Below are 25,836 nucleotides of genomic sequence, written 5' to 3' on the forward strand. Positions count from 1 at the left end.
CTATCTGTAATACAAACAATATTATTAAGCACTACAAATAGATCAGAATGTGCATGTTACTCTCAAGGGAACGGCTCAGCAATAAAGACTTCAAGAAGTTCCACATGTCTTCACCTAACAAATTTTAGAATGAAGCACACTGCTGGAAAAAGTCACTTTTTATATTTCCCTACAAATTAGCACCTTCATAAATGAAAGGGTCCCGACCTGTTGCTGTGCCACCCCAAATGCCTAACAACAACTTAGGCTTTGAAAGTTAGGGTGGAATTTTCTTACACACTGAACAGCTAAAGAATCTCATGTAAAACGGCAGAGAGAAGTCTGCTAACAACACTGAGTTGAACTTGGCAAGACGCAACTTAATTGCTCAACTTGAATCAAGGACTCTCAGAACATGCCTGACAGCCAACTATTACCTGTCGTTATCTTACGATAATGTACAGTACTACCAAATTATTTAACCTGGTGTTTCATGCGGTTTACTGTCAGGTAGCAAGACCTTTTTAAGTACTTGCACAGAAGATAAAAAGCAAATGACAAAATAAAACACTTATCTCAAGCTGAAGCATTTCCTATGTCAAGCACATGCTTAGAAATGGCTTCATCTCAGGTGCTGGAGACATTAATTTCCTAGATTTTCATAGGAATTCTAGCACAGCCTATAAATATTACTCTGCTTTTTATACAGCCATACATGCTGAAAGACATGCTAACTATATCAACATGCAACTGATTTTACACATGTGGTTTACAATAAGCTGCTTAACTCCTGAAAACTTAACAAGCTATTCCAGCTTCACAACCAGGGTACTGCAGATGAAGCAGTAACAAGAAGCAACTAAACATGACTTCTTCCATGGCAATAAACTGACACTACTACAGCCATCAGCCAGACTACAGCTACATTATTGCATGACAAAGATACACACATTAACTACAGTTTGTACGTTTTTCTTATTTATTCAAAAGCTAGAGGATGACAAAAAGGGTTAAAACGTTTGATGCCACCTATTTATTACATGAACAAATACTTAATTCTAAAGGGACTTTGTTTACAAGCCCCTCTGTTCAAAAACCACACACAAATTATTTTTTATACACAAATGTTTATTTCTCAAATAAACTTCCCCTTTAAACACAAGGAATGAAATCTAAATCTTCATAAAGATGAATCCAAAATGAAATCCCTCCAGTACATTGTAATCACTTGGTTTTTTCTTGGTCACTACTGGCTTTAACTGTTTAACATCAAAAAACAAGGACATATTTAAAAAATCATGCTACTGGAACCCTAGCTCTGCCTCTGACCAGCTCTAGACTGATCTCCAATATTTTAAAATATTACATCATCAAATCTGAAGCATTTAATTGAAGAACAGCTGTGCATTAAACACAAACAACTGAACAAGAAGATTATAAGATGTAATCAAGTTCATAACGAATATAGGTGTTCTTTTCATCATTATAGATTCGTGGATAATGTGCTATCAGAGCATCCTGTGATCCTATGTAGATTGAATTATAGATCTTCCAATAAACATCTCTGACTTTCCTGGCAGGGTGAAACAAACCCTAGAAAACAGAACACAACAAAATTCATTGAAATCATAAGGTCTAAATTCTGCTATTGAGTTTTATCACGTTTTACACAACAAGCATTTTAAAAAGCCATTACAGTAACTAGCACCACTTATAACAAAAAAGGTACCCTAAATGTATCATTCACAATTTCTGTGCCTATCTAAACTAGCAAGTTGTAACAAAGAACTATTTAGAGAGAGACTTTCTTCTTTTTCTGCAAGGAGAAATTCCACTGAATGCAGGTCTAGTTTTGTATCCCTTTAAAATTAAGACCTACTGCAGTATATTTGGTTTTAACTGAGTCTTATCTCTGGCTTTACTAATTGTGGTTTATGTAGACAGCTACAGAGGAATACATGAAAAAAACATTATTAAACCTAAAAAAAATGAGCAGAATGTGAAAATTCTAGAAAACACAGTTCTGTATAATAAAAATATAAAGTAGTACTTGCAAAAACAATACGCTACGCAAGAGACTTCTTTCACCTTCCTACTGATGTACCTTTATGCTGAGGCCTCCCCCAGACCCCACACAGTGAAATTCTTTATCTGCAAATAATTAGTAAAATGCTGTCACATGTTCTCTATGCTGACGTGCATGACACTCACCCTTGCTTCCCAACTGTTATGCAAGTTTAGATTCAGCCAATGCAGAGAGAACTGTTACGTACAGTAACACAAAAAAGGAGCCTTCAGATTTTACTGCCACATATGCATTTACACAAGCTGACTAGTGTTGATGTAACAGTATAGATTCTGACCAATGAACTGTTCTCTTGCGCTTCCCTCTCAGAGAGTTTTAGATGCCTTGCTGTTTTTCTTGGCTAATAACAACACTGATTTAATATTAAGACTATCCTCTCATTCATTTACCTTACTTGTTCTCATAACCCCTTGCACTATTTATTTATTCCCCAGTCCTCAAAATTAGTGAGACATTTCCACCTTGCAAGTCAGACAGAGGCTATTTTAGCCAATTTCTATTATAAGCTACTTCTCTGCAAGTTCCTCAATGTAACTGGCTATCTTGCTATACCAAAATCTCTGTGTACTGACTATTTAAATTACTGAAATCTTTGGTACAGAACACCCTGTTTAACCAATACTTTCAAAAGATGAAAAGCCACACTGTCATCCCTTGCTGGAGATCACCTTCAATTGACTTTTTTGTCTCCTGAAAAGAAGTCCTGCCTAGTAACTGCTGTATCTGCTATCCCAGCATGCGTGAGGACATACCTGTAAACAATACTGCAACATTCTGCAGGGACCAATAGCAACTCTGAGGCCCTCCAGAGCCCCCATAACTGCCTGAATGACGTGAGGAGAGGTTTCAAACACATTTGGCCACACATAGTTTAACAAATGATTAAGAGAATCTTCACAGCCGAACCCATAAACACCAAGAGACATATGCTGCACCACGGCACTAGCAGTCTGTCTGTGTACAAGATCCCTGCAAAGAGAACAGTGGTCTGTTATGCAACATGACTGGACAAGCATAGTATTTCTTTTCAGTAACACTGTTCTTGAAAGCACTAATATATGTTTTTAACCCGTATTTACTGACAGCAAGAACCAGAGTAATAAAAATCAGTAAAATAAAAAAGATGGAGTTTCCTGATAAATTACTGTGCTCTAATTACACAGCAGAAGCACTAACAATAGCAATAATCAAAACCAGTTTGAATGTAAGAAGCCTTGACTCACTTAGGATGCTTGTATTATTTTAATCTTCATAAGTATTACAAAAAAGGAGTATATACAAATTCTGCTGGTCAAAGATCTTTAGCAAACAAAGGCAACGTGGCTACTCACTATCATTAAGACACACCTATACAGTTAAAACACATGACTACAGCTAACTGTACCATAGATAAAAATAAGTGCACTCACCTGTCCATTAAAGCATCTTCAAGCAATGGTGTAACAGCATAAATGTAATCTTTTCCCATCTCTCCAATGTATTCAAACAGGAAGGAAAGAGATTTTAATACACCATTCTGGACATTCAGTTCTGGAACTCTGTACTCATTCATGAGTGCAGGCAGCACTGTGAAAGGTGAGCATGTTTCAGCTACAATAGCAATTGCTACTGTAGTACATACTCTGTTCTGCCTTTCCTGTACTTTCAAGTTATTTAGCAGTGTAGCCAATACATCATGAGGTCTGGAAGAGAGATAATATGCACATTCAGTGAAGATTTGGACAAAATTAGTTGAGCTTCAAATATCAAGTTGCAGAAAAGCATGACTTAACCCTTAAAAAAACTAAGATAACTGGTAAACAACATAAACCATAAAAATAAAACAGCTTTTGCAACTGCATGATGTTATTTTCATAACCAGTATTTTTTACTTTCTCTACACTTAGCTTTTTTTCCCTGCTTTCTGTTCTGCCTCTTTTAAACTCTGGAGGACAGCAGTAGCCTCCCCTCTACTGCGCTGATCTCAAAGGTAATTACACACTCCTACAAGACCATACACACAGAGAAAGGCATGTCCTGTATAGATAAATGAAGTTAGAGCATTCCTTGGTTGCTTGCTGCACCTACATTAAGTCAGTAATTGGTCACTTAATTAAAAATAAAATAATAAAAGTGTTGATTTGGGGGAAAATAAGAAAAGATATTATTTAAAGCAGAGTTTATGGAAGAATACAGAGGGGGTCTGAATGCATTTCACAGTATCAGAAATTCACAAGACAAACAGCTCTTCCTACCAAATTAGTCTCTAGCCCTGCTAGCCCACAAATTAAGGTCAAAAGTGCAGCCCTATGTTAACAAAGGATAGGTGACTGTATTCCTCCTTCTACAAAACAAGTAAAATCAAGTCTACGCATTTAACACACTAAATACAGAGAAGTTCAAATATTTTCTCACCAGAAAATTCACAATCATCAATATGTTAGGTAACTGTGTGTACAAGTGGATGAGCATTAAACCAACTTACCCAATGGCTTTTGCAATATAACCAAAAGTGTTCACTGTGGCTCTTCGGATAGCTTTCTTGTGAGCTTTTAGTAACTCAAGCAGTTCAAAGCAGATCCTCATCCATTCTCTTGCAGAAACATACTCTGCACCTCTGAAAGAGAATAAAGTGAATTATCTTTTTAGTGATGTTAGAGAATTTTAAATAAAGCCACATAAGCTGCAGCTCCTATTTATTTGCTATCAATAGAGGGACACTGCATAAACGATTTTCATGTTTTGGTATCTGTTAACATTAGACCTCCACTGGTTGATTGTGTACTCAAGATTTATTGCATTGTATGCATTCTATGTTTGCATAAAGGGATAACATACTTCTTACAAAGTGCTTGCAAAATAATATAATTACAATATGTTTACAGACAGTCTAAGTATTTCATCTTAAGTTTTATGCCTAACTTAAGAAATACCAAGAGACATGACAATAAATACACAAATAACAAACCTGATGCTCAGCTTCAGCTTCTGCTACAATAACTGCCCACACAGAGGGACAAATATTTTATCATCAGGCAGCTTACCTGTCTGCAATACGCCCAACAAGATCAATACAATTTTCCTGTACTTTCTCATGTCTGTTCTTCAAAATAGGTGTAAGCCGTGGTAACAGATCTTTGATTGGTGGTGTCATCTTGTGCATACCTATTGAATTCAAAGAGGCATATTTAGTTTTATAATGCCTTTTGATTTTGCTCTTGAAAGCGTTATCATTACTTTTTGTAGTGTTCACAGACATGTTATCACTACACAAACCCACCTATAACATTCACGATAGCTTTAAGTGCTCCGAGTATGCTGCCCAGTACTTCAGGATATTCCTCACCCAGGTACTCGTATAACACGACACCCAAGTGCCCCATCAGTTTTTCCTACAACCAATCAAAAAGATTTGGAAGTTAGGGTTTGTTTTTTTTCCTTCTCATTACTATGACATATTACAGCAAATTTGGTAGGAGAAGGCAATACAATACCTCCTGACAAGTCTTCATAACAACTGCAGTACGAGAGATGAGGTCAGCAGCCTGCTGCCGAACTTTAGCTGACTTGTTGTTCAAACGCCACAAAACTGTACCACAGATCTGTGGCAAATAGGGTTTAACTCTTTTCCCTAGAGCATTAACCACTGTGCCAAAGCCATTCAGCATCACAGAATCCTGAGTGTAAAAACAACAAAGGAAAAATCAGACTAACAGCAACACTATGTTTTAATTAAACAATATAATTTAAAATTGCTATTAAAATTATAACAGTCCAGAGATTGTTTCTGGATTTCACTGATTAGAGTACTGACATCTGAAAAAGGAGTCTAAAAGTCTAATTTAGTAGCACACATTCATGTATAACTAACAGTGAGCTAGCTTACAATTAAACTGAACCGAATACTAAATACCCTCGGTCATACCTCTGTGGTCTGTTCCTGGAAGGCGTACAAGATACCATCAATAAGCTGCTCTTCCAGCTTATGATCAATGTCTGCTGCCCCCAGATTTCCCATGATCTTCTCAATTGTTTCCATGACCATTTTTCTGTACTGCTCAGCCTCATCTTTCAGATCATCCACAATTCTGGAGATAATTTCTGCTGCTCCAACTTTATTGGCCAGCTCCACAGTTGTATCAACCAACTGAAATACACAGATGTTAAGTGAGCAAACACTGTTAAAATCTACTTTTTACATCTTGAAAATAGATTTCCCTAATCTGAAGAGGAGAAACAGCATCATGTGTACTGAACCCACTAGAAACAGCTATTTTTAAATCAACTAATGTCTTAAACACAAACAGGGTGAACTACCCCACCTTACAACTGACGTTGACTCATATTCACAGATGTAAAATCTCTTGATAGCTTCCTAAGAACCTGTGAATATTCTCATTATGCAATTTCTAAATCATTAGTCAACGAAATTCAGTTTCAGGACACTCAAGACTAAATTAAGCATCTAGACTGAATGAACATTCTAGGGTGAATGTTGCTTCTGTTAGAAAATCATTTCCCAACTAAAGAAAAACAACATACCTGTCTGTAATTTCTTCTGTCCAATGCCATTCTGTGCTGCCAGAAGTGTTTGAAAAAAGGCGGCAAGATTTCTGTTTTAATGTAGTTTGCTTCAACACCATCCGTACCACAACACTGCTTTACCACCTGCCAGGAAATAAAAATACAACCATTTTAGTTCTGTGTAGGTTTGGGGATGGGGTGGTTTTTTGTCTTGCTTTGGGTTTTGCCAATTAAGAAAAGCATACATATTTAATAATTATGCTACTCATTTGCACATACCTTTAACACAATTTTTTTCATCTCTTCATCAGGAGACTGGAACTCTCTGATAAGGATTAGCATGACTTCTCTGGTATAATAGTTTGCATACTCAGCATCCATGAGTGGAATCAGGTAACCAATAGCCTTCAGAAAGGCAGCCAAACCCTATTTAAATGCAGAAAGATGTCTCTAATGAGTTATAGAAGAGATACATCCATTTCAGTTCAAACTAAAGAAAGTACTTTAGATATACCTTTCCTCTGTGTTGACGTATACCCTTCCATAAAGGCTTCAGAACTGAATCAAATGACTCAATACCATAGGGAGTAGCTGCCTCAGCCAAAGCAGCGATAGCCAACGCACTGATGGTGCGGACTTTCTGCTGCTCATCCACCAAACCTGCAAAAGAACAGTGTTTAGTACCACTTCTTGTGACTGAAGTTCAAAACAGCAAATAACAGACGAAGTATAAAAGGGATTAACTTATTTTAAGGAAAACCAAAGCTCTATTCCTCTTTCCAAGTCAGACCAACTGTTTTTCAGTGTCAAAAGAACACATAAGAAAGGACCTTATTATGACTCTGCCCCCTGGGGTATGAAAAACTTTCCAAATACAAAGTGAATGACAAATTCTGCCTGGGACAGCAGAACTTACCATGTTCTATAATTTCAACCAAGCTCCTTAGATGAGGTAAGATAGCACAACCCATAAGAATAGCAATCTGCTGTACAATCTTGATGCCGGTATGCCTAGCCTGCCAGGATTTCTTGCTTTTACAGACAGCTTTCAAGAATGGTAACAGCGAAGGAATGCCCAAAGCAGAAGCAACAACAGCAAAGGCTCGGGCTGTTGTATTTCTGACATATTCATCCATATTATCAATATCAGGTCGCATTGTGGAGATCATTGTTGCCAACCCAGCAGCCTGAAGGAAAAACATACACAACATACTAATTGGACTTATGAACAACACAGTTAATCCTTCTGCCATACCTATAAATATGCAGCTATATGTAAGCTAACTTGGTGCCTTAATGAAGGATGGAACTGTACCTTAGCCAAGTTTGAAATGATTTCTCTGCCTTCCACTCTAGCATAGTAGTCTTCATCAATCAGCAGTGGTTCAATGACGACAAGGATCTGAAAAAGATGAACAAATTATATTTTCTATTATTAATACTTTCAGTAGTATTTCTAGTCCTACTAGATTCCATGAAACAGGATCCAAGCTTAAAGCTTTAGGATGACCCCAAAAAAAATAAATCTACTATGTTTTTTATAAAGCTCTTTGTCCGTGAAGGACCTGGCCTGGAGATTCTACCCAGAACAGGTAAGATCACCTTTCCACCCCAAGTGTTCACGTATCATTTTTACATCATGTCTTAATACTACTAAACCCACACTTTGATCACACTACAAGAACTTAAACTTGTCTTAAAAAGAAATAGGAAATTATGTTAAAAAAAACCATGCTATCATCCTCTTCTGATATGTAAATAAAATACACGCTTCTCCCAGCTCTGGTCAGAAAAAGCAAATCAAAGTTGAAACAGTAATCTGCAAAATACCTTGTGTACATATGGTCGGACCAAATCATCCAGTTTGTAAAGAATTCTGTCGATGACTTTGACAAGCAAGTGACGCTCTTGATCTTCAAGTGTTGGGGACATCAGCAGAGGCAGAATCTGATTAAACAGTGGCCCTGCTCCAAACTCCCGAGCTTTATCTGTAATTTGTCGCAACGCAGCCTAAACAAAACCAAACAGCCCATCGGTTAAACTAAGGAAACAACACTGAACACTTACAGAACTGCTAGATACCAACCAAGTTAAACTGTAACCAAAGGCTTCAATGTATTTGCAAAACCACTGCAAAACTCTGCTTCAAACAATTTCATGCTCATCTGTTAAAAAATTAATGTGTGGAGAGATCCACCCTGATGTTAGCTCCCAGAGGTTCAATTCTCAGGAAAAGCATGCTTCCGGTCTAATATTTAAGAATGGCTCCATCTGAAAAGCAGCTTACACAGCACTGGCATCTAGGCAGCTCGCTGTAAAGAGAACTGTGCAAAAAAGACTGCTAACTTATTGCATGATGTGTAAGGCTGAAATTTAATTAAGAGCTACATTGCTAATTTAAGTGTAAGAAACAAAATGCAAAAAGTTACAAAGCCCTGCAAGCATGAGCACTATAAATCTAGTTCCTTATAGTTGTATAAAAAATAATTATTTAAGCCACATACTATTTAGTGACTGACATTACTGTACAAAGAGCTGCCATACTAAGTTACACTGAATGACAAACAAAAAGCCACATGGAGGAGGAAGAGGAAGAAAGCACTAAACAGGCGTGCTGGTTTTGGCTAGGATACAGTTAATATTCTTCACAGTAGCTGATATGGGGCAGTATCTTGGATTTATGCTGAAAACAGAGCTGATAACACAGGGATGTTTAGTTACTAATAAGGAGTACTCACACAGACCCAAGGCTTTTTCTGCTTCTCACCCTGCCCCCACCAGTGAGTAGGCTGGGGGTGTGTGAGGAGCTGGGAAGGGACGCAGCCAGGACAGCTGACCCTCACTAACCAAAGGGATGTTCCATACTTTATACCACCATGCTCAGCATATAAACTAGGTGAAAGTCGGCTGGAGGCCACTGCTAGGGAACTGACTGGGCATCAATGAATTGGTGGTGAGCATTGTTTTTCAATTGCATCACTTGTCTTTCTTGGGTTTTATTTACATTGGCTGTTTGTTGTTTAGGTTTCATTTATGGTGAGGGGAGTTTGGCTTTATCTTTTTTTTTCTTTTTTTTTTTTTTTTTGGAGGGGTGTCTTTTCATCACAGTTTTTCTTGTTATATTTATTTCCATTATTAAACTGTTTTTATCTCAACCTGTGAGTTTTCTCACTTCTACCCTTCTGGTTCTCTTCCACCTCACACCGTGGGGGAGTGAGTGAGCAGCTGTGTAGTGCTTAGCTGCCATCTGGGGTTAGCCAGATCAGTTGCCACAACAAATACCACAGTTTAGGAGATTTTACAGAGAATCCCATGGACAACTGAAACGAAATCTGAAAACAAATGCAGATTTTGGAAAAATGAAGTTACATAAATGCATCTGACAACAGATCTTACCTTTCTCATGGGAGGTGTGCCATTCTTTATCTTCAGAAGCAGTTTCATTATTTTTCTCTCCTTCTGCTCTTCAGGACTCAGAGTTGATTCATCAACATCAACCTGCAAGTAATTCCAGACAAATATGAAGATTTGCTACATAATCAAAAGAAATTATGAAACTTTAATCAGCATGGGTGAAATCTCATTTACCAGCAGTTTATCAAAGTATTGGATATCATCTGGTTTCAGGAATGGAAGGTTGCCAGATGGCTGGTCATTAACACTCTTCATGGTCCGGTCTTCTGTCTGCATGTGGAATCCAGTCATACCACCCAAAGGTGTTGGAGTTGCTGTAAGCTTCCGAGCTGGGGTGCGAATAGGTACATAACCAGCTGGTGGGGGAAGAACCTACAGAAGAATGGACAGATTTACCTTATCACAACAGATATAAAAAGAGGAAGGTTGCAAATACAAAAAAATTACTTAACTCTTATCTTCCATTTTATTTGTTTGGGGATTTGTGTGAGTGCGTACACTAAATCCCATGTTCACAGCAATGCAAACAAATTGACTGCTTATATGGTACTGACACTATCTCAGAAGAAAGCACACTCCACTTCTGAAAGCTTGGACAATAAACTTTGAAGGCCCTTCACAAAGTATTAAAGAAGCACTTCAATATCTGTATCAACACAGTGTACTTGCTGATTCAGAATCTATAACTCCCTTCTATGTTTTTCTGCATCTGGACTTCATATTTCTGTCTGTTCAGAGCTCTGTTCTAGCCTTCACAAGGCAATCCCAACACTGAGATGCAGAATAATAACAGGCTTTTGAGATCACCTTTAGTTCTTACTTTCTAACAGATCCACAATAAATCAGTAATCAAATTCAATAAATGTCTACAATCAGTAATTAACATTTCATGTGAAACATTTTACTTGTGGGTCAACTTGGGTTAAATAAAAATAAATCAATATCCCTCAGCAGAAAAAATCCCATCGTGTTCAGCTATATTTTAATTCAGATTAATTACCTTATATCCTTCTGGAAACATTGCATCCAATTCTTCATCTGAAAGTGGTCTGTTTCTCTCATCAATTTCCCTTTCCCAACGCCAAGCCTGAAGCTGCTCAGGAGTCATGCTCATAATATGACCTATATTCAAACAGAAGAGAAAAATACTTTAAAATATAAAAAAAAAACCCCACTCTTTTGTATGCAGGAGATGACTTGTTCACTTAACTTTTCAGTGCTCCCTTGAGCCAAAGTTTCCAAAGCACTTGAAATGTGTATCCAATAAGATAAGAGAGCCTTTTATCAATCTTGTAACAACTAACCTGAACAGACATACAACCTTAGTCCTAATTCCTCTCCAGAAGTGAGCTGCTGTGGGTATTAAAATGGTAAACAGGGCATATAATGACTGCTTTCATACAGGCAGGAGAACATGGGAGGCAGAAATCTCTTTCAAAACACAATATAAAGATTTCATTTCCACAGAAGAAAGTGAAGCCTTAAAAGGAATGGACCAGGCTTACCTGGTGTAGGAGTTGCCATGTTCATAGCTGGGGTACCAATGGGGGTTTTGCCAGGTGTCAGAACAGGAGTGCTGCCACCCATCTGGCTAGCGGGTGTTTCATCCCACCGTGACTTCCTTTTACTTGCTCCTGGGGTTGGTGTCTCACCAATGGAATCACCACCTCTATCTGTACGAGGTGTCTCAGCCCATCCACTGCCATGTCCCGGAGTATCTAAGGAAAAACAAAGCAATTTGAGCAGAAAGCTTAACAACATATGGTATAGTATCAGTATCCAAATCCATTTTCAGTATCTTGTCTACACAAATCAACAAGAACCAAGTAAACCAATACACTAGACAAAAAATAAAGTCTGCCTTCGTGAACATGGAAAAGTCAAAGGCATTACACTAAAAATATCCAACAGAGAACTCAATTTTATAAAAAGAGCATATAATCTTCTTACTAAATCTTAGGATAAACAGATGAAATTCTGAAACATACAAAAGAACTCAGACATTCTAGAAATTAAGATAAAATACTCCACGTACTCCCTTTTTAAAAATAATAAGGGCCAATGCTGTTTCAATGTTCTCTAACACATGAGCCTAACTCAAATTAGGCAGATGAGAAAATGCTTCTGAACTTGTTTTAATGCTAACCTCTTAAAAAAAACACTAAACAGTTCAGAAACTCACAAAAACCTACTCAATGTGAGCTCCTTCACACATTAAAATCCCAACCTGCAACATGCATTAGGTATACCACAAAACTTTGATTCCATTTTGGAACTGAGGTTCTTACACAGATGTGAATTAAGCTAACGGGCACAATTCAATGCTGCAAACTCAGACAAAACATCATTTCACATCCACCACTAGATGTCAGAATACAATTACACTTCTTGCCCGAGTTCTGAATCTAGTGTTTACTTAAGGTAAAACAAATCCTGTTCAGTTAACCATTCAAATTTTATTATGTGCTTTCCAGTTTGCCACAAATACCTCTTTCTGTTTTAGGTGTTTCATCCCATCGGTTTTTACGTGCACTGGAAGTGGCCCCTCCATGGCCTGGTGTCGCATGACCAGGTGTGTCCCGACCGGGTGTTGCAGCTCCTGCTGGTGTATGACTTGGAGTTGGATCCCATATTTTTGAGCCTGGGGTGGCACCAGGAGTTTCGCTACCCTTTGCACGGCCTGGAGTTTCATCCCATCGCAGAGATGGTGTATGTCCAGGGGTCTACACAAGACAAACCCAGAAGTATTAATATCTCTCATACTGTACAGTAAAAGATTGGAAGTCACTCTTTTTCAGTAGAGTAACAAACTTCTGAAACTCAAGAGGCATTAATGTCTTCCGTAAATAAGAACACTAGGATTATTACCTCTGCTTGATCCCAACTGGATAACTTTTTGGGCGTAGCACCAGGAGTCTGATCAGCTGTCTGATCCCAACGCCGTTTGCGTTTTGAAGGTGGCTGAGATGCAGCTCCATTGACGACTTTAAGCTCCCCAGCTTTAGCTTTTTCAGCTAGTTGTTGCCTAATTTCCCTCTATTCAAGGGCACAAAAAGACAAACATAAGAAACAGACTTCTTGAGAATTACATCTTTAAAAGAGATTTTTCAGCTTATCATATATTTTATGCTACTTTTGAGGTTTTGCTCAACTAACGCGCATTATCTGCTGTTTTAATTTCAAGATCACTCCTGTTTCAAATTACACTGACAGAGCAGCTATGTGTTGGGAAGGGCTGTTTTAAAATTGATTTCTTATAAAAGCCATTATTACAGCAAATGCAACTGCATGGAGAATTCCGAGTGCTATCAGTTTCTGTCACCTACATGTATGCCTTAAAATCATTACACACCTGTTTCCAGCAAGTTCCACTTCAGTCAATTAAAGGTGGATGACTCAGAAAATGTGTTCATGTGACTTACATCCTACAACATTAAGAACTCCTAAATTTCGTATTTAAAATTCTAAGATGACAGCATTAAAACAGCACTAGTCCACATTGGTTTTCACTCATCAGTGAATCCATAAGCAGTTAAGACTGTCAGAATTTTAAACTAATTCCTCCATTAAGGTAAGTCAAGGTAAATCAATGTAATTCTACAGAGGTCACTGAACTACAAGATCTTGCTCCAATTAATAATATGGCACTGTAGATATTACACAAGAAATTTGATTATATTACCAATACTTTCTTACATATTAATTTTAATTGCCATGAATACAGCAGGTACTTTTACTACCACTTTTTTAGTATTTAAAACCAAATGTCAACCTTACTCCAGTTCTTAGTACAGCAACATCTGTTTTAAGTGCTTCAACAAAAGCCTTTCAAGACCTTCCTGGTTTCCCTTTACAAAAGCCTCAAAACCCCAAACATATCTGCCACAGAATACCCCATAATCACTGGTTTTTGTAGAAAAGAAATAAACAACAACAAGTCCAAGTGCTATTAAAAAAAACACAAACCCAAATTAAAATATATTGTGATAATTTCTCCCCCTGTTGCTTACATATTATATAGGACAGATGTTCATTGTCAAACTCTACTGACTTCCAACATGTGAAGAATAAGATTTTACAAAGAAAAGGACTTCCATGTCAAGACAAAAAGTCAACAGAATTTCTGTTCCCACTTTCTTAACACGCTTTCAAAGGATGTAAAATGAAACAAAATTCAAGCGGAAAACCCTCCCCTCTCCACACACCTCTTCTTTTGTTAAATGCTGTTCACGCATAACATCCATGTATGTTCTGGCATTCATTTTAGGATCTGGTGTCTTCCCTCCTGTGGAAGAGAACAGCAACAGGAATGGAGAACAATGAGTAAAGGATAAGCAGAAACTGTTGGCTTTTTCTATTGTCCTGCTCTAGTATTATATTATTCCATGATCATTTAATTTTACTTTTTGATTGAAAATTTTTAAAATTACATGTATCATACGTTTATTCAGTTTGCTGATCAATTTAACCTGTTTGAACACAAACATAACTACTGCAGTTTCAAACAAATATTTTAAAGCCGATATAAATGGTAAAATGACAACACAGTTAAAGAGTCTTCAGAAGTGATGGGTTCCTGGGTTGCTAATCCGGAATACGTACACTTTCGTGCCTTTGTCTCCATCAGCAGTTCTGACTTCAAGCAGCAGAATAGAAGCCTAGAAAATTATCTCTTTACCATTAGTAACACTTTGGAAAGATATTTATATTCAAAACATTACCTTGTGTAAGCTGTTAAATCCTAGTTGTTATCTGACTACAAATAACTATCGCATACCTAAGTAACGTTTAAAATGTTTTAGCATAAAGACCCTTTTCTAAGTTTGACAAATCTGGACACATCTCCCAGATCTTTTAGTGTCATATGGTAAAAGGGCTTCATTGAAAAAAAACCAAACACCCAAACAAAACCCAAAATAAAAAACCCATAAAAAATACTTGATGACACTTTCCCCGTCTTCTCAAGGGACAATCGTGACTGGGAGCTGACTGCAATACAGTACACATACCACCACAATGATACTCACAGGTAATAGGTTTTGTATACCATATGTTGTTTTATGCTGTGTATCTTGCGTTAAGTAAACTTTTAAATACTTTACAAGAAGCCCAACTTTACAAAAATTAAGACTTGTCAAGAAAAACACTTTTCTTTAAGAAAAATGTGCAAATTTGCTATACAAGTGGTATAGCATTATAATTTAGGGAAAATAATACACTCTTAAACATTTCTATGCTGAAGATCATTGCCCAATTGGCTGTGTCACTCTGACACTAGCTTTGATAGGACTTTCCTTTGGAATACTTTTTCACCATAATCTACACAGGATGTGTTGAACTGCACCCTTAAGAATGCAGACAGGACTGGCATATAGCAGTACTGCTGTAGGAAAGAAATTAAGGACAGTTAGTATGGGCCTGTGAATTCTGACAACACATGTTTATATCAATTACAATTAAGCAAGTAAAATAATTAATATCCCTATTAATTCATGCAGGCTGAAATTCTCATTTGTAAAACCTGCAAAATAGCTACTGATTTTAAGCCAACAGGCACCTCATTGCCACACGTGAAACTCAATCACCTGAAGACCCACTAATACCCCTTTTCCTGGCTTCCATTCTAAAATTATCAGAATAGACTTGAACTATTAATAGTATCAAAGTCTTATATATGCTTCTGTTTCTTTTAGTTATACCACCTACAATTACATAGGATGGTAAGAATTAGGTGCTCTATTTTGAGAACTAGCATTTCAAAAGCAGTAACCCTGCAAATCTCTGACTTGGAACGAAAACTTTCAAGGTACTGAAAGAATCTGAGCACTCAATACACAAGTTGTTCAAAGTATAATGCACAACCCAAAACAAAATGAAAAGAGAAACCTTTAACCCTTTGTGTTTCTATGGCAATGGCTCATTATTTTCTTGTCCTTCTACCTGGAAAGAAAACTCGTATTATAAAGATGAAGAATATGGCATCTAGGTTTTCAACCAAATCTCTATGAAAAGGGGATGTTTAAAACATAACTAAGTTTACAAGCATGCCAACAGAAATCAAAGGGCTGAAGACAACAAATTCCATAAAGGGTATAGAAAAGTTAAAATAAATTACCATCTGCAAAAGGATCAAGACGCTCGGGAGAAATTATCATCATCCGCCTGTGCTTTTTGTACTCATCTTCCCGATCTGCAATCTTTTGAGGACGGTGCTCTGCAAAAGGATCATACTGAAAACCAAACAAAGCTTGTTAGTCACATGCTTATAAGGAATATGACCACAACCCTGTATTCATGTTCAGTATTACTAAACAGGCCAACTTTATTTTTAATCTCAACTATGCAGGAAGAGTGTGCTAATAAAAATGATAACTTCTGTACCTGGAACTTTTCCAACACAGAATATCTTATGAAGTAATTTCTGTTTGCTATTTTAACACATTTATTCACTTGTTACAAAAGCACTGCATACTGTCAACCCTTCCCCCACTTTTTGCAGGGGAACCTAATGCTACTTCATATGCTTTTAAATTTCACAGAAAAATACTCCAGGAATAGAAAACCTAAGTGACTACATTTTTATTTTTTTTTTTACAAAAATAAAAGTATATAGGACATTAAGTTGTTTTCATTTTTGAAATATCTGACCTATTAAAAATAGTTTACTCTAAGTGCCCACAATGCCTCTCCACGCAGAAGTGCTAACTTTTATCACCCTGTGGAATTCTCAACTAAAGTAGTGACAAGCTTAGAGCAAAATTAAAATACCAAAGCCCTTTACACACATCTTGTTTTTCCTGAAGACAAGACCTGGTCTCAAAAAACTTCAACACTTCTTTCCCCTAATACCTACAACAGTATTTTATTGTGCCTTCAATCAAGATGTACCTGTTCAGTAGACTGTGGTATGTCATTAAGCAATGCCACTGGAGCATGGTACCCTGGCTTCTTCTGGCCAAGCAAACTTGTAGAAGGGTAGTCATCATCATCCTGTCAGTACAAAGACATGGCAAATTGGTCATATTGATATTATATTTAGATAAAATAACAAATTAACATCCTGTGGTCAAAGAAAATACAAAAACGGACAACCAGAATAGTTAATTCCAAAGCTTTTTTATACAGCTTGTTTTATTAATCCCAAACTGCTGAATCAGATAAACCTATTCAGATCACTAAAACGAGAACTTTTTCTCTGCAAAGCTCAAACATTCTTCAATATGCTACATTTCATCAAGTACGCTATCTACATTAGTTACACAAGAAGTCTGCATTTCATATCCAAACTTTTTATATACTTCCCTAGTTTGCATGTAAAAATTGAAGAGAAATACAAATCCATTTTTCTTGAAACCCAGCTACATATAGAACAAACCCTGAGTGATTAACCCCATTAAAAAATATTCAGAAACACTGAAAACTTCACAATTACATTCATGTTAGTTTAGTTATATCTGCTCAATCACAATGGCAATAACAAGAATTCAGAACGTGCGAGATGCTTTTGCTATTTTCTCTTTAGTAGCCAGCTTCCGTGCAATAATTTACAGCAAGAAAAATTGCTCTTTAACCCATGAAATTATTTCAGTGAGAGCCTGTAACTGAAAGTTTAAATTAACAAATTCTTAGAAGCCTGCAGATTTGGTTTCAGCTGGGATAGCTAATTTTTTCACTGACACACAGTAAGAAACTAAGTAAGTACATCACCACATAAATATATCAGCTAGTACTAAACTGGACATAACAATCTTCCTTTGAAAACTTTAATTCACTCAGTGAAATATGCAGTTGCTTGTGTATTTATGGTTACAACTGTAGTATTGGCTCCTGCAACTGAAAATGTTGCCAAGCATTTAACATTAGAAATTAACATAAAGTAATCTTACGAGCAGGATACACACGAAGAACATCATCCAGTGAAAAAGCCAATTCTAAAAAAACTGCTCTGAAATTTGAAATGAAGTAGAAATACAAACCTTAACACAATCACTTAAGCTTGCTGGCCCAAGTAGTATTAGATATTTCTCCCCCCCCATCATTTTTCATCTTGGCAGCAACAACAGAACAATGTTAATTATTCCAGCCAAGGCTAACTCTGATTAAGCACCAGGCCACTACTTTTTCCCTTCTCCTTGGGCCTACATGACTTTCAAAGCACAATTCATGAAGTACAAGCCATACTTAACTTGCAAGAAATATTGGGTCCAGTATGACTTTGACTTCAGCAACTGCCATTAAAAATTATTCAGAATTAACTCCAAAATACTTTAAAAAAATGTCCTAACCAAAATAATACATAAGATCACTTACATCTTCCAATTCAGTTGCTGCAATAGAAGTGACATATCCAGCAAACCTGCTGTCACTGCCACCATAAATTTCTTGATCGTAATATCCTGTGGAATCAAGGCCTACTCCTTGTGCTTCATCAAGAGCAGGCTTTTTTCCTTGAATCTCTCGAATTTGTGCTTCAATATCTAGCATAAAAGCAGAAAAAAAATAATTAAGATACCTTTTTTTACAAAATTCAATACTTATGTTACTATACACAGCAAACCAAGTTTTTCGACCAATTTTAAATATTATCTGCAAGTAAATAAACAAGTTTGACATATAAAACTATGGAATCATTATGTTTATAAACAGCTTTTCCTTAAGTTGTAATACTATCTACCAGAGACTACCTCAACTGTATGGTCTAAGGCAAATCACTCAAACCCACTGTTAATGTGTCTCATCTTCCAACAAGAGATAGCAGAGAAGGTAATTTACACCACAGTAATCAAGGATCATAGAATAGTTAGGGTCGGAAAGGCCCTTAAGATCTTCTAGTTCCAGCCCCTCACACTAGACCATGTTGCCCAAGTCTCTGTCTAATCTGGCCTTGAACACTGACAGGAATTGGGCATTTAATATTTCTCAACACTATACTAACACGTCATTTCCTCAACTAATGCAATTCTGCCCTTATAAAAGCCTTTTAAAATGTTATCACCAATTCAAAAACCTATTTTGCTGATTTAAACAAAGCTGTTCAAAAGACCTATTAAATGAGTTGTCAATCTAGAACATTTAATAAAACAACACTATATTACATTATCTAACATTTTGCAAACCCCAACAGGACAAATGGGAGATTTGACTTCTTTTTAACATGTCAGGATGTGACTCTAATCAACTCTGGTGGCCATCTTTGGCCTTAGAAATGTGGTACTTTGAGAAATTAATATTAACCTGTTAACCCAGAAAACAAGGAACCACGCTTTAAACCACGCTTTCCTTCCCCGCTGCAACACAACACAAAAATCAACTGCAGTAATCCAACTGTCTTCAACAAATGTAATTGTGATGGAGGTATATTAAGGCACAGCTAACTTTATAAATATTATTACTGTTTCCATCTGAATTCTACTTGATTTAATAGATATGTAAAGACAATTACCCACATAATATGAATTTCAGGAGATCAAACAATTATTTTCATGGGGAAAAAAATATCCAAGAATTGCATTTCATGACTGAAGGAATACCAAGGATCACGTATGAAGAGGGTGGGATTATATGGAAACTCAGAATTCCCTTCCAACCTCACTGATCCTGTAATTCACTCTTCCTATCTGAAGGGGTATTGCTGCTACATTAATCTGAGAGATATCTGCCAATATACAAAAGCTGCAGGAAACTCTAGTTACAAATAATCTTAACTCTTGATTATTCACTGTATTTTTACTCCTGCTGCTCATTTCTCATTTTGTAAAATAAATAAATTTCACACTGGTTTCTCAGCGAGGTATCTTGCAAAACACACTGCACCGCAACAACAGCTAACAAGCCTGTCAGAAAGATCAGGATACTTAAAAAAGGCATGAGGGGTGAAGGGGGGTCTAGGGGAAAGAGGGAGAGGTTGCTTTTGGGGTTGTGTTTTGGTTTTAGATGTTTGCAGGAATGCAAATCAGAACTGCTTAGGTTAAAAGTTTAAACTGTCAGCCCTCTAAAACTCAAGACTTAAAGTCAAGCCTGGGTTCTTCTCTTAAATGAATACAATAGTTAAATAATAACAACAGTAACAACAACACTGTAAGCCATATTACACCTCCTGCAGAAAGGCATTTTTTCTATTAAGGTAACTGAGCATGTAGTTTCACCTGACAAATCTTTGCTATATAGCTATGAGTAAGAATAAAAGATTAAGTGTTCGTGTCCAGCCTGCAGGACTGGCAATTAGAAACACCAACTCCACTCTATGTACAGAAAACTTGAGAGCAAATCTGCAATTCCTGCAGTTGTCTAGTAGGGAAGGAAAGAAAGAAAGAAATGGCAAAGGAACCTTTTACAAGGACATGTGTGATAGACAAGCGGGAATGGCTTTAAACTGAAAGAAGGTAGATTTAGATTAAATACAAGGAAGAAATTTTTCCTTGTGAGGGTGGTGAGACACTGGCACAGGCTGCTCATAGAAGTTGTGACTGCGCCATCCCTGGCAGTGTTCAAGGCCAGGCCGAATGGGACTTTGAGCAACACGGTCTAGTGGAAGGTGTCCCTGCCTGTGGCAGAGGGGTTCGAACTGGATGATCTTCAAGATCTCTTCCAACCCAAACCATTCTATGACTCTGTGTTTCTAAACTTGGCAACAGTCCCACGCACAGAAGATACATCATAGTAGATGATTAGGAGAATTTCCTCCAGCCAGTAAATGGCTCCCATCAAGGTTTTGCAAGTATCTACAACAGGGTAACTTGGACAGTCACCTCCACATTACAGAAACTCATGATATCTGCCCTTGAACTCATAAGAAGCTGAAACCTAATAAAAGCCTTATACTGCTGGCCATTATCACATGCTAAATCCTGCCCCCAGGGACATTCAGCTTCCCTTGAAATCCTGCACAACCCAGGAGATTCCAATGAGTCCAGAACTTGAGACACACTCCTTTCCAATATGTTAGCTACTTTCTGGAGAAGCAGCAGAAAGAAACTACTGCTGAATTAGGGATCCCTGTCCTACCCACATGAGTTTCTGATGATCTTCAGAGGCATACTAATTTGTATCCTGTTTACCAGTTCTCACAAAAAAGATCTGTGAGAAGAGTATTTGTGTTGTATCAGTTCCAGAAGCACACCACAGGATGACTTCATAAAAATTAAATACCTTAAGGTACTTAGTTATTTCTGTTTCTTCCAAAGAGCAGATCAAGTTCCCGATTCCTTCTGCAGCTTAGTGCAATGCAGCACCGGGGTGAAAGGGAATACCCGAAGCTTCAGTTACTACCAAGGACAATACTACTATCACAGTAGTGATTTTAGAGCACAATGACATTGTTTCTAAAAAGCAGCTACCAGAACAACACACCGCCTCTTTAGCAGCATATTACATCCTGATTGCACATCCATAGCTATCACCAACTTCAACCCCCAAAAAAGCCCACAGATCTTGCCTACAATGCAAAATCATCCATCATCTGTCTGCTGAACAAATCTAATCATGTAGCTCTGCTAAATCAAGCACCATGAAGCACCCTGCCATGCAGGATGGACCATGGGAATTGCCTGTGCATGGGCTCCCACCACTACCACCATCAACGGTCTATCAAAACAACTGTGGAATTTCTGTAGCAAGAGTGTTAATACAAAAATCTTTTCCTGCTAATAGTTTTTACCAACACTTTACATACTAAGGCCTTGTTATTTTATTTTTAAAATAGCTATATTTACTGTAGAGGGTACAGACATCATTCATTATTGGTCTTCTCCTTTAAATTTCAACGACTACATAGCTGTCTACAGTCTAAGGAGCATTCTCATTTTCTGACACCAAGACCTGCTAGGTTACCTATACCATAAAAGAAAGTCTGCATAGAGTCTATAAGGTTAATAAACCCCCCACTTACAGCCACCAAAATTTTCAATTAAGGCCACACAGTCACTAAGTGATAGTTTAAAAGAAGCACTCTGAAGAGAACACCCATCTGGTGTACCACAAAGCCCTTTAAACAGAAGGTTAACTGACTGGCAGTTTAGAAAACAACAGATATTTAGCTGTAAAAGACCATAACAGCATTAAAGATGTGTTTACCTTCCTTGATATAACTGGCACTTTCTTGAAAAAGTTCAAACCCTACTTAACAAAGCACTTAAATACAAACCAAATTAAGAATGAGTAATCACAAAGCTTAAAAATACATTGTGTAAAGCAAAGTACTCCTTTGACTTACTTTGATTTCCTCAACAAGGACATAAGCAGAAAGTTTAAAGACAAACATGAAGGGGAGTGAGATTTTTTAAGACAAGGGGGATATCCTTCTGCTCATTCCCTTTTCTGTGTTTTAATGTAATACATTTTGGTATTTTAAGAAAGGTAACTTTAACATGCACAGTTGATTTGAAATGTACCATAAATGTTGAACCTTATTACAGTTAACATACTTGAATTTGAAGTAACTGAAAATCTAGCTCACAGCCAGATTACGACAGGCTTTCAAAATATAGACTCCATTATCATACATGTAGCTTTACTTGTAGCCTCTGGAGTGCTAACATTATTTAGCAGACCCTATACTACAGCAGTATTTTACATTGTAAATCGTTCTATGTTTTCATGCCTTATATTTTGCATGTTTAGCTTGCACTGTGCAGCTCCATTTCTAGCTACTTTAGCCCTCTCATAAACTTTAGGTCTTCCTCATAAATGGAGATCTCTTCAGTCTTCTTTAAGCCAGAAAAAAAAAAAAAAAAAAAAAAAAGATGCAGTTAAAACCTACCTCTGATAGCATTCAAAACTCCGGCATTTATTGAGGCCTTATAAGCTGCCATTCTAAACTTTGCTTGCAGCTTAAAACAAAGACTTCTCCCTTAAACTATGCAACTAAAACACTCTATTTTGAGACCTCTTTCAAGTTGTATCTATGAGACATCAATAGGTATTTAGCAAACAGTGCACAGATGGGAAAAATCTAAGACAATTTAGTAACAAACAACTCATTTTGGAGAACCAGCCAGACACTAAAAATAAAAAATTATTTATTCAACTACCTACACCCCCCCTTAAACCCTTCTCTGATACAACATTGATAAAAACATATGCAACTGGAAGTGTGCCAATGCTTTCATTAAAGTTAGTGCACAACCACTTGCTTCAATAAATAGCGAATTTTACTTAAAACAACAATAAACTCCCAACAATTCTGTTATTAAAAGCTCTTTAGGTAATGAGAAGCACTGTGATGGGTAGTACTAGCTCACAGTAGCCTCATGTCACAGCATATAAACAAAAGACAATTTCTGTAATTCTAAAAAAAGTTCTAGAATGCTAAAAACTAAAATTTAAATTTAAAAAGTGAGGACAACCGTTTAAGCCTTTCCTCATCCATAAACCCAAATTATGCCTGCAGTGCTGAAGGCTACATTAACCTCACGTCAATGGGAGATGATACCTCTCCATTTGAGAAGTTTTTGCATTGCAAAACTTACCACCCTCCCCCAAAAGCAATGAATACCCGGGTGCCCTGCCTACCTCACAGTATACAACCACAGCCCAGGGTAGGTTTTGATTCGTGAATTATGGACGCAAATTAACAAAAAAGTACAGTGGATCACCTATTATATACAGAAACACGACCAAAAACCCAAAAGCAAAAATACGGAAGCAGTAGGATTCTGAAAATTATACTCCCTTGCCTGAAAATATTTAAGAGCAGAGCAAGGCACAGACACTGCCCAAGAAGAAAGCTTTGATTCACACCATGAGGAGCTGGAAGCAATAGCGAACGCAGCCACACAGCAGCTCCGAGAATAACACACTGCCTATGAAAGCCTTCACTCACTAAACTGCTCAGTTTTCCTATGTAAACACCCAGCCGGCAGAAGTCTGAGTGCTAAACTGGCAGCTAAAGTGCTTGAGACATCACACCGGGTTTTCCCTCCTTCGGGCCATTTTCTCAAGCATCCCGTAATAGCTCGGGTCATGCCGGAGCTCAGCGGGTCACACCGGCTCACTCTCCCTTCTCAGCCTCCTGTTTACTGCAGAGGCAGGCCAAAGGGATCGACCAAGAGAACAAGTGTGTGCTACTGACATTTATGATGCGACATTTTTTCGCGCTCCTGCCGAAGGCGCGACGCGAGCTCCTAGAACGGGCCGGGGTCGGGGCCGCGGGGAAGCGCGCAGCGACAGGAGCGGAGGCGGGGAGCGTCCCGCGGGCGGCCTCGAATGGAAGCGCTGCCCTCGCTCGCCCCGTGCCGGTAGGACCCCTCCGCCCCGCGGAGCCAGCCGACACCGTCGCGCTCACAGCTCTCCCCTGGGAGCCTGGCAGCGCCACTACGGCCCGCCCCCCCGCACGAACTGCGAGAGCCCCTCTTGAGTCGGGCTCCCCCCGCCGGGCCCCGCAGCCCCACCCCCTCAGCCCCGAGCGCCAGGCAGCAGCTTGGGCATGGCGCTGACATAGGCACAGACGCCATTACAAACAGGCCCTGCCCGACCGCCGCTGGGAGAGCACAGCCGGTCCTGCCCGAGAAGCCGAACCTGGCGGCGCACAGAATTAAGAAGAAACACAATCCAAAAAACATAGCTAAAGACACAACCGCGAGGAGCGCGACTGCGGGTGATATTCAGGCTCTCTACCTTCGTGAGTCTTGGCGATCTTCGCCATTTTGTCCACAGCGAACAACGCCGAGGCGGAACTGGCGCGGCCCCGCCACTTCCGCTACGAGGGGGAAGGCCGGGCGCCCAGTGCGCAAACGCAGATCAGAGCAGCGCCGCGTGCAGCTGGGAACCACCACCATGCGCAAGCGCAATGGCGCGGCGAACCGACGCCACTCTGTCAACAGGGCGGCCGCTCGGGCACGGCTCCAAGCTCCGCCCACCGCGTGATGGACGGCTCGGGCAGCGAGTGACAGCACGGCTGCGCGGAGCTGAGGCGGTACCGGGTTGTCACGGGCAGTGATGGGGTGGCAGGTACGGTACGCTGAGGGCCGTCCTGACGACACAGTGCACGGCTGACAGCGGAGAGGGTGATGGCGCATAGCCGGCTGCCGGCGGGAAGGGGGCGGCTGGCGCTGCCTACGGTGCTGGCCTCGGGAAGAGCGGTCGCCGGATGTCGCACAGTGGGACAAGGCTCCGAAGGGGGCTGAGCCGTTTGCGGTGCCGGGGAGGTGATCTGGTGGGATGCAGGCAGGATTGTGCCTGTGCAGATGCGCATCTTTCCACACTACCAGGGTTTATCTGCGTAACTGTCGAGGTTCCCCCCCTCCGTGCTTTTCAGGCCATTTGATGAGGGACAATGTTTTCTAGTGACCTTCACGCAGGAAGCTATTGTGTGTATGAAGGTACGAAGCACGTAGTGCTCCTCTGTTACCTTCAGGCTAGAGAAGACAATCTGTGGTATTCTGCCACTATGTGGCTACAAGCAACCTTCTTCACACTTCAGACACCAAACATGTTAACTGTTTCCTGGAAACTTACTTCTCCAGATACCGGTCTCTTCCCAATACTCAATCCCACTGAAATTTGGATGCTTGACTATGTTTGCCAAATTGTTTGCCCTTTGTTTCATTATACCAGGCTAACTGGCCGGCACCAACAGATGAATTGCTAGATACAAGAATAAAGCATATATATGTATGCTTGCCGCAAGATGCGGGCAGATCTAGATGACAACACTTCAGGCAATCAAGTCTATTCAGTAGTTTAGTAAGGGCTTGAAAGAGAGAATGGAAGCTAGGTTTCTAAAATTCGCAGATGACACCAAACTGGCTAAAGCCACTGGCAGGTGGAAGAAGGAATTCAGAATAATATTGATCCATACAAGAAACAATCTAAGATCAAGGTGAACTTTAATGACAGACAAACACAAAGTACTATGT

At 38.8% G+C, this 25,836-nt stretch overlaps 1 protein-coding gene across 5 annotated transcripts; it reads right to left on the bottom strand.

Moving 5' to 3' along the window:
• Nucleotides 1–935: 935 nt before the first annotated feature.
• Nucleotides 936–24,731, bottom strand: SF3B1 (splicing factor 3b subunit 1). Of its 5 annotated transcripts, XM_061376703.1 has the most exons (25): nucleotides 24,596–24,731; nucleotides 18,293–18,459; nucleotides 16,871–16,972; nucleotides 16,098–16,212; nucleotides 14,188–14,267; nucleotides 12,851–13,018; nucleotides 12,471–12,705; nucleotides 11,488–11,700; nucleotides 10,983–11,104; nucleotides 10,157–10,354; nucleotides 9,965–10,066; nucleotides 8,399–8,578; nucleotides 7,884–7,970; nucleotides 7,485–7,755; nucleotides 7,083–7,228; nucleotides 6,848–6,994; nucleotides 6,587–6,712; nucleotides 5,970–6,191; nucleotides 5,539–5,721; nucleotides 5,325–5,436; nucleotides 5,089–5,209; nucleotides 4,530–4,661; nucleotides 3,475–3,747; nucleotides 2,818–3,034; nucleotides 936–1,572 (listed from the first exon to the last, which is right to left on the bottom strand). In XM_061376703.1, the coding sequence occupies exons 1-25, from the start codon at nucleotides 24,621–24,623 to the stop codon at nucleotides 1,414–1,416; spliced, it is 3,906 nt and encodes a 1,301-aa protein (XP_061232687.1). In that variant the 5' UTR covers nucleotides 24,624–24,731; the 3' UTR covers nucleotides 936–1,413. The 5 variants fall into 5 exon arrangements, with proteins under 5 accessions (XP_061232687.1, XP_061232708.1, XP_061232697.1 ...); XM_061376724.1 differs by lacking the exons at nucleotides 16,871–16,972; nucleotides 18,293–18,459; nucleotides 24,596–24,731 and adding an exon at nucleotides 14,585–14,640 and having other exon boundaries at nucleotides 16,098–16,113; XM_061376713.1 differs by lacking the exons at nucleotides 16,098–16,212; nucleotides 16,871–16,972; nucleotides 18,293–18,459; nucleotides 24,596–24,731 and adding an exon at nucleotides 14,585–16,077.
• Between the last annotated feature and the right edge of the window lie 1,105 nt (nucleotides 24,732–25,836).

The sequence above is a fragment of the Neopsephotus bourkii genome, unplaced genomic scaffold, assembly GCF_033783945.1.
Source record: "Neopsephotus bourkii isolate Nb327-2 ecotype Australia unplaced genomic scaffold, CSIRO-AGI_Nbou_v1 NB_196, whole genome shotgun sequence".
NCBI lineage: Eukaryota > Metazoa > Chordata > Aves > Psittaciformes > Psittacidae > Neopsephotus > Neopsephotus bourkii.

Bases quoted from the DNA above. Each gene is read 5' to 3' on its own strand.
- SF3B1 (XM_061376703.1), bottom strand. From the start codon at position 24,623: ATGGCGAAGATCGCCAAGACTCACGAAG. The intron at 18,460-24,595 runs GTAGAGAGCCTG...CTTTTATGCTAG, and splicing joins GATCGCCAAGACTCACGAAG to ATATTGAAGCACAAATTCGA. The intron at 11,105-11,487 runs GTAAGCCTGGTC...GTTTGAATATAG, and splicing joins CATGGCAACTCCTACACCAG to GTCATATTATGAGCATGACT.